Source organism: Lineus longissimus, chromosome 13, assembly GCF_910592395.1.
Source record: "Lineus longissimus chromosome 13, tnLinLong1.2, whole genome shotgun sequence".
Lineage (NCBI taxonomy): Eukaryota > Metazoa > Nemertea > Pilidiophora > Heteronemertea > Lineidae > Lineus > Lineus longissimus.
In genome coordinates, this window is record NC_088320.1 from 13,411,191 (window position 1) to 13,421,234 (window position 10,044).

At 41.6% G+C, this 10,044-nt stretch overlaps 1 protein-coding gene across 1 annotated transcript; it reads right to left on the reverse strand.

Moving 5' to 3' along the window:
* Positions 1–2,303: 2,303 nt before the first annotated feature.
* Positions 2,304–3,170, reverse strand: LOC135497695 (piggyBac transposable element-derived protein 4-like). The gene has a single exon (XM_064787529.1). It carries the CDS (start codon positions 3,168–3,170, stop codon positions 2,304–2,306), a length of 867 nt encoding a protein of 288 aa, XP_064643599.1.
* Positions 3,171–10,044: the final 6,874 nt, after the last annotated feature.

Below are 10,044 nucleotides of genomic sequence, written 5' to 3' on the forward strand. Positions count from 1 at the left end.
TTAAATATGATTCACCTTTCACCATGTCCTTTCTCTTTCAAGGATAAAATAACATCGCTGCTGAATACGCACGGCTTAGATTCTACAGATCCGCACATTATCCAGGCGTGCTACAGTCACAAGAAACATAGGTTTACTCAGTACGGGAGTGACCAGAAGAGAAAGGTAATTCCTCTAATTTGTATGCATCTGCCTGGGTTCATCCAGAATACAGTTACCTTGTCTTTCGGCCAAGCTATAGCAATCGAAATCAATAAACGAAATTCACACAGTATGGAACATACACATGATTAACATTGAGTGTTCACCCCGGGGTGTTCACTAAACGATCTTAAGTTATTAATTAACGGCCCCAAAACTTATGAGAATCAATTATTAGAGTCCCAGGGTAACTTACATATAGGTCGCTATTAGCCTATTAGCAGAGGTGTTTTAAGTGCTTAAGTCGCTTGACCAGTCTTATGTAACCTGGTACAATCACATGCACCTCAACATCAACAGTTTCCACTCAACTGACAATATACTGCTCATCGTGATTATGTTGAATAGGATTGTCTGATGAGTGCTGTCTGCGTTGTTGGGCTGGAGTTTCGATATTATTCACCCTGCCCATTAACATAAATCTAAACTTATCCGATATAAACATATCTGATCCAGATTGATCTGACCTGTTCTGCTTGATAGATTTACTGTAAGTGTATATTTCTATTCAACCGCTAAATGGAAACCCCAAGGGTACATCCCATGGCCATGCCGGTCGGTACATGATACATGGTTCATCCAACAGTGTGATATGTGCTTGTCATGGACCTACCATAGAGTTACGATATATGTTTCATTACCTGTATTCAGTTAGCAGCGAACATGTATCTGCAGATTGCAAGTGCACCCCTCATGTACATGGAGATGGCCAAAATTAGACTATTCATCACTACTTTATTTTGACCAGACAAACAGCCATACCCTGTGATATTGCATTCTTATTAATCGTTCGCCATTTGCATTGCAGCGCTCATTTGCCTACATCGTCAAGCTGTTCCGTCGAGATGAGGGCCCAGCAGAGCCAGAGGAGAAAGACTTTTGGCGTGGCTATACAAATTACAGGTGCCTAGCTGTGGGTAGCCCCGACAGCTGGGCCAAGCTGTAGGAGATAGACGATAAGCGGGTGGAGAAAGACATTGATTATAACATGTAATTATGGGGGTTAATTGAATGGAAGGGATTAATTGTAAATAATTGTAAAGCGGGTGGGGAATCCGTTGATTGTAACATGTTAATACGGGGGTTAATTGTATAGAAGGGATTAATTGTAAGTAATTGTGAAGTAAAATGATTGTAAATAAGGGGCAAATAAGATTTTAATTCAAATGTAAATAAAGTGATTGTAATTAAAGGGGTAAATTTAATTGTAATTGTAATTAACGTGTAAATGAAATGATTGTAAATAATATGAAAACATTATTGTAAAGTATGGTGTAAAGTGCACATTAAGTTTAATATAATAAATATGGGTTAAAAAGATTTTATTTCTTGTTCTTTCTGTACAACTCTCACAGCTAATTCTAGCCCGTTAAGCGTGTAGTTTTTAAAACGTTAACTACCCCCTATTGTGTAATTAATTTGACAAAAAACGTCATTTTTGGACCTTTTTATTCCTGATTGGATAGCACTGTTGTTATTGCTCCTATACATGTTCTGTTGCATTTTGTATGTCAAATGTATGTTCTTCCTTTGTTCTAAGTGTGAAATAATGAAATAAATAGTGACATTTATTTTTATATATTGTATTTTGAGTCCCTTTTTAACACATTTTTGACGAATTTTTGAAAATTTGATGAATTGTTGAAAACTATAATTCAATTTTACAATTTGTCTCCTTTTTGGGACAGAAGAGTGTACATACTACTTTGTTCTACATCTCTTTGTGCAATAAATTTTACTGGGGGGTGAGAGACATGATCCAGGGGGATGGGAGGAACTATATCAGTCCTGCACAACTCGGCACAACTTAGCGAGGTTAGGTAGATTTCAAAGCATGGAGTAATGCACAAAGCCTTGTCACACTTGTTACACATGTAACTTGTGTCTCTCCTGGTGCCTTTTGATAAGCAGACATGACATTTCCTTTGAGAGTACTCCTCCTTGGGTGTTGGGGTGATGCGGGTAAGGAAGTGACGCTCAGTGAGGCGCAACGGAGTGTCACTATGGGACGGACGCCCCACCCTCTTCTCTCTCTGTTGTACCTTGTACTTCCCAACTAACCTATCCACCAGTGACAGAATGAAGCTTAGTCTTGGACTGGTTCATCCCATCTTCTTGAACAAGATATGGGCATTCAGTACAGCCATATCCAGGATATGACGGAACTGCTTGATATAATACTTTTTCAACCTTTTCCGGGAACTTGGGTAGGCAGAAAAGAAGGCGTCACTCAGGTCAACACCACCCATGGTATCATTGTAATCGTAGCACACTTGTGGTTTCATTACTGGTGGCTTATTTGGATCTGCTCTTGCTACTTGCCTGGTTCTGGCATCATGGATGGTGCTGAGCATGTGGACGTCCTTCTTATCTCTCCACTTCAGAAGCATCAGCTTCTCACTATACGCAGCTTTGATCTCTCCCTTACGAAGTTTCTGCTTCAGAAAGTCTTTGGGTAGACCTCTGTGGTTAGGCCTGATGGTTCCAACAGAATCAGTGCTTCTTGCACAAAGTTCATCATAAAGACCAGGTGTGCTAAAAAAGTTGTCCATATTGATACAGTAACCTTTGTTGAAGAACTGCCGACCAAGTGTCAGGATTACTTTTGAACCCATTGGTAGGTCCTCATCAAGCCCTGGATCATACACCGTACCCTCCCCTAAGTAAACAAAGAAGTCCAAGATGTAGGCTGAGCTGGACTTGCATATCTCGAACGACTTTATCCCAAAGCGTGCACGTTTGGAAGGGATGTACTGTTCCCTCCCCAGTCTTCCCTTCCACAGCATAAGGGACTCGTCGATAGCTACGTCCCTCTCTGGCTGATAAACTTCTGAGCATCTTCTCTTCAAGTGCTGGAGTATTGGCCACAATTTGTACAGCTTACAGGGAATGGTATCATCGTCTCCTGCTTTGGTGTTGTCTGCGAAATGCAAAAACTTGTTCAAGAGGACGAACCGGTCATAGTCCATTACATCACGGAAGAAGGGTGTATCCAGGGAAGCCCTCTTCGAAAAATACTGCTGATACTCAGCCCTTCTTCTTCTCCAGGGGGTTGTATACAAGCCTAAGTAAACCCTCATCTCATCACCAGTAGTATCTTCCCATTGTTAAGCCCGAGAGCGACGTTTCAGTTCAGGTCCCTTGTCATTCATGAACTGCTGGACAAATAGATTGGTCTGAGTTACGATCAGATCAATCAACTCATCATTGAAAAGAGTTAAAAAAACTCCAGAGGATCCTCTGGGTCGTCAATGTTCACCTTCAAGCCAGGATTGCTAGTGAAAGGGAACATGTCCCTTGCTTGCCCATGTGGACTCCAATCTCGATTTGGCACACGTGGTCCTCTTGCACGTGGTCGACCACGTGGTCCTCTTGAACGAGCCACCACATGGCGGGGCGCGGGCCCATCACCAGCAGCCCCATCATTATCACTACTACTGGCATTAAGATCACCAGGATCAGCACCCTCAGGCTCAGATTCAGTGTCTCAGTCACTGGCGTCTATCAAATACGCCTCATTCCCGTCCGAATCAACGTAAGACAACAAATCATCATCCGACTCCAGAATACTGTTCAAAACCTCTTCTTCAGAGATCTTGCGCTTGCTGGACGATGCCATTATTGTCCACGTGCATAGTCAAACTCAAAGCTGAACACGAAGTTACTCAGAAACAGATTTTGTTAGTCAGAACGAGGTTGTGTCGTCTTGCAAATGTTCGTTATATTACGCCCTACACACAGTGAGTGGCAGTCCAGGACGTTATATAACGCCCTACGCACTTAACGGGCTAGACTGATTAATCAAAATAAAATCAGTTGCGAAACGATGCCATTCACTAATGCTTCGTTCACACTGGCCTTTAATACGTATCCCAAAGCGCATTGAAGCTTTAATACGCTTCAGGTGTTCACACTAGGAACCCGCTAATGCGCATTGAAACCGTATTAACAAATACGGTTCTTAATGCGTATTCCATTCCGCTTTAACTAATTCGAATTGGTTACATCGCTTTGTCACCGCAGTGTGAACAGCTTAATACGTATTAACTGGAATCCCACGTTACGCATGCGCAGTTGAGGTTTGCCCACCTACTTCCGTTTTACGTCGTGGGGAAAACGTGTTGACATAAATGTCAGAGAAATTTGCGGATTATTTGATCTACGGCGCCGATTCTGAGCAGTTATTTGCATGAAAAACACGAACAAATATATAAAACGAGGGTACACATCGCGCAAATTCTCATTCTCATTCTCCATCATGTCCATGGGCGCATCCATCTTGGAAATAATTTGACCTTCACCTCTCGGGATCTTTCAGCTAGGCCTCCTTCGGGACATTCGGGATTTGTCGGAGGCCCTCGGAATTAGTTTAAATCGCATCCGATAGATGCCGTGGCGTTATTACGCATTGAGTGTGAACGCTCCAGAACCGGATCAGCAAGCGAATTTGAAGCGAATTAACGCAATGTGAACGAGTCATTTTTAAATCGCATTAACGAAACTGTATTCCGGAGTACGTATTCCGGAATACGGATCAGAACCGTGCTCAGTGTATGTCTTAGGTGGTAATGAAATACACAGGACAAGGCCAAGTATACTTATAAGGGATGTTTAAGTGATCACATTTCATCCAATCAGGAGGGAGCAAAAATGATACACTCTGACACTAGTGGAACTATGATGGAACTCACAGCATAGAATCTACCACGGAAGTCCCATGAACGTTCCATCCATGGCCCATCAGTGGATAGCTGATGGGAGACCAGTAACTGTTGTTAAACGTTGTTTGCGATAATCATGAACTATCCATCCATGGAGCCCATGGATGGAACGTTCATGGGCCATCAGCTATCCATGATAGTTGACGGGGATTAATCATGAACTTTCCGTCCATGTGCCATCCATGGATAGTTGATGGAGAGTCTCCATCAGTTATTCATGGATTGCCCTCGTGGATGGAACGTCCATGGGCCATCAGTGCAGTGGATAGTTGGTTGAATCCGTTATAGAATCTATGATGGGCCATCATAGATTCTATGATGGAATATACGGGTAAACTTGGCCAATTTATTTTTATATTCCATAAGTTTGAATAATGCCACTCTAACGTGTTTATGCTTTTGATACACCGTTTCTTGCCTATTTTGAGGGTCTCACTTTCAGTTAGCAAAATCGAGTGGGTATTATAGCAAAACCTTATATACTATCAGTAAGCAACCATTTTTCTGCAATTTATTATGAGAGATGAGTGTTAAGCCACCGAAGTTCTACTAGAAATGGAAGATTTTCCTCCAAACAAAGCCAGTACATTGTATTCAACTCTTGTGTAGCAAGAAATGGGGATTCCCAAAACACCAGTGTGTCACTGGTAGGGATGAAACACCCTTCCCTGGGCCAATGGTCACGATCGTTTTCTTTTTTCCCTGGTAGTGGAAACAACCTTCCGTGGGATCCTAGCCTCAATTGTCTTTCTCCCTGGTATGATAGTGGAAACAACCTCCAGTGGCCCTGGCGTCCTTTTCTCTACCAGTATTACAAGTGGTAGAACACTCGAAGTACAACGCGTAATATTCACAACACTTTGTCAAAATATGAAGAAAAAAAAATTTTGAACCTAACTTACCACTCTGGAACGAATTCCGAGAGTTTTCCATTGCTTATTCACCTTTTATTAAACTCTTTTGCTATAGATCTTCGCGACTAAAGGTATATGCTGGCCCCTATTCCCCCTTGGCCAGCTAACGAATTCACCAGCTTTGATTGGAAGGATAGCATATGACCTGTCATGTTTGGCGGTGAAGGACATCAGCCACCTCATTTGGCCACTCCCGCTACTAATTAATTTTTTCTTAGTTTTAACGTGATCATTGTCTACGTGAACGATTTCGTACACACTTAGAAACTTTCCATGCAAATCCTGTCATTTATCAAATAGTTCGATGCTATTGTCAGATTTAACTATAAGGTATTTGTTTCCAAGTAGATAGGCTTCGTTATATTTATACATGAGCCATAAGTCATTGAAGACTTCCATCTTTGTTTTGTCATCAATGAGAGTTTTGCATCGGATTGTAAAAGGTCTGAAGGTAAACGAATAAATGCATTCTCTATCACACTGGATATTTTTGAGTTCAACACTCCTTTCGGACAACTCTGCCTTTCGAGGCTGTCCTGCTGAACCCAAGTTCTCTACATGTTTAAGCTTGAAGAAAAGTCCACAGTCTTGTATCTTGAACCAGTGTTGAAATGACAGTGAGACAGCGATAGGTCCGTTCGTCTTGCTGTTGCCATATGTTCGTTTCATCGCATAAGTTAGCTCTAAGAAAACATTTTCTCCGCATGTCGCCACTCTCAACCACCGAAAACGTTTACGCCCACTCACAAGACGGGTCTTAAATTCATTATAAGGGATTTTTAGTTTCCGTATGTTACCTTCAAGTTCAAATATGGTGATTTTGACAGTCCTCCGTTCCGACACAAACCAGTGAGCTCCTGTATTACTTATTCCTACAAAACTATTCCTATACTCACCAGATATGAAGACTAGCTTTTTTACAGTGAAATGCCTAGTCAGTATATAAGAAGACATTGTCTTGTTCAGGCGATAGACATACACATTTCGAGGCGTTGAGAAGATTGTATCGACAGGAGCGGCCATCGCGACTACCTGGAGTCCCTGGTGGTAATAAACTCTAGCACTACGCGCTGGAAACTCTCCTTTAATTGTGATATCCTGCTTCAAGTGATATAAATGCTGAATCACAGAGAACAACATCTTTAGTGAGAGCTGCAACCGATATGTTTAGCCGAGTCGTTCGTTTGCTGCCCAAACATTATTTGCCGCCGGTGCCACTCGGATATTGACGCAAACCTCAATTTATCTTGGTATTACCTCAACCATCAAAGACAGAGAAAAATCAGTGACCCATTGTTCGGAACAAACCCAACTCCCGAGCCATTGTGAAAATCTGTCATTGATTCTCCGGGGAGTCAGCTGAACATCCCAAATTCTGAGAGAGCATCCTCGGTAACCTATTTTTTAATGGTATTCTGTACGGTCTTCCGAAAGGTACTACCCCAGCGCATTCGAAATTGGGCTGTCAGGACAGTTTGACGCCGGCGGAAATTTGAGCACATAAAACCTGTGCTCAAAGAGTTCACCTGCTGCCGGTAGACCAGAGAACAATCCAAAGCACACACGATCTTCAAACATTGTCCAACTTTCTGCTGTCGCGCAACGCTCTCCCCAACATGTGAAACTCTCTCCAAACAATTTCAGGACGACTTTGGTAGGGTAGCGGCTTTATCAGGTTTTGGAAAGGCGAAAAATAAATATTACTTTATTATTACTATCATCGAAGAAGGGCGAAATAGGGGAAAAGGGGGGGAAATGATTTTATGACTTTCCTGAGTCATTTCAACTATGTCTAGATGTGTTTCGAGGCCACTAAAGCCAAGTTGCTCTTTCAAGTGCTTATCCATAAATAACCTATTTTCGGACAAGGTTGTCTCATCTTTTTATTTTAGAGGGTGATATATTCTGATGTTCGTATCTCAGCCGATCATCAAGAGATCCCCATGTATCAGACATCATTTTAAAGAATAAGCCTGTACCAATAGCTCAATTTCAGGAGTTTCTCCCTACAGCCTCAATTTGGCAGAGTGGGTCACATATCTCAATATCATAGTGACACAGAGTCAAAATAAGGACCTTCGATCCGTTAATTTAACCATCACCCGCGTATGAGGCATACATTTAGGCGGTAAGAAGTGGTCTACTAAATGTCTTTCAATTTAAAAAAATGGTGGGTTCTGGGTCCTCAATATCTGAATTTTTAATGAAAAAAAATTGGAGTGGTGCCATCTAAACTACTTCAATGTGTCAAAAACAGAATTCAGCGTAAGAGGTTGCCACATGCACTTAACTCATTTTTGACAAAATTTTCGCTTCGGCGACTCATGGTTCTCACCGCCTCAATTGCTGATGCTTTCGTGTTGTTCCTAAAGTAAGGTTCAATCGGGGTTGATCGACTTCCCAGGATTGTAGCTGACACGAGGTCGAGTTACAGTTTGTAACCGCCGCCGTATACGTACAGACGCACACAGCCACGACGAGTAACAGCACAATTTGGCTTCGGATCTAATAGACTGCAAGCCATACATGCCATAATCACATTGAAACCTTAGACATTAGATATTACGAGTATTTGCTATGGAAATGTGCTAACTCTATGTGTTAGTGTTAAAGCAATGTCATGCAAGCTAATTCGGAGTGAACACTAGAAAAAAAAACTCTTAATTTTGAATTAACCTTTGGTTGTCCCAGAACTTTGCAAAGTGATCTAATCTCATGGTTAACAGCGGGCTTATTCTTGTTAATAGTGTTAACCCAGAGTTTACCGAAAGATTTAACGTGGTCATTGATAGGACAAAAACTAACAGTTAATATTTAAACTTTTTGCCCGGAGAAAGCTTTTTAATGTTGTCACAGATTCGATGTTGCGCCCAGATTGACGCTGCGACCAGTGATGACACAAACGACGGGTTACTGCACTTCACGTTTAATATAGGAACTTAAATAGAATAAACAGGGAACATACTAAGTAACTGGTAGAAATTTAACAACTATGAACAAGTAAACACACCCAGCGGCAAGCATGCAATTAGCTTAACTAAATTACTAATTAATTAATTACCCGGATGGAGCTCCATACACCACACAGTACTTTGACCCGCCCATACATATACAATACCAGACGGTCATACCGGACAACACCCTGTCCTCCCACATGTACATTACCACTGTACACTTTCACATGCCTATTACACAAAGATCTATACAAAGCTGGCTATCTACAACCAAACTAATACAAACTGGCTTATCACACCAAACTAATACAAACTGGCTTATCACACCAAACTAACTAAACTACCCAACTGAATACGTGTAACTACTTTGAAACTGGTTTCACTGAACCTAGCGATATCCACCAAGTGTACATTGTATATTACAAAAGGTTTGGCACACTTACCCTAAGCAAATTCACACCTCATTCCTTCTCCTCATTCTCACCAGACAGGAAGTGCTCAGAAACCCACTGGGCAACTTCCTACAACACACCCATTCAAACCAAACATTAACCCCTTCACACCAACACTCATACTGACACACTGACAACCATAGTTAGAAATGACGCGTTTTGTGACAAATGTTTAGAAGTAGAAAGTGCCCTCCTTGAAAAGGTTTCCGGCCCTGTTGTATCCTGACGAATTGTGTAATATGTTATGGTGGCCTCAACCTTCAACAGCTGAGAGAATAAAGCGTATAATCAAATCATTATTCCCCGAACATTCTATCCAAGGACATTTCAACTTTCTACACCCTATTCAAACAAACGTATCCCACACAGCAACCAAATTATATGCACGGGTGAAGCCTAATTCTGTTAGAAGCTACATAGAGCAACGTTTTGAAGTCTCATCTAGCGAACTATGTTGTGAGTCAAAGCGCAGAACTAATGTAATTCCGAAAGTGGTAATTCTCTTGTCCTGGGAAATATCTTTTTTTGGAGTACAAAACGATTTCGTTTGATTTCGTTTGATTTCTGCCGGTGTGGTATACCACAAGCAAACCGCTCGACCCACAGTCTTAAGATTTTCCAAGCCAATGACCACTACTCGGGTGTGGTCTGATATATATCTCTTGAAATCGATCCCGTGCGGTTTTGTGTATGAAACCTCCGAAAATCAGAAATCAAACCATGTAAACCATGGTCACCGAGTGAGCCCATAAAAATCATACAGATTCAAGACAAAATTTCCCGCTATTTAGAAAAAAAGACC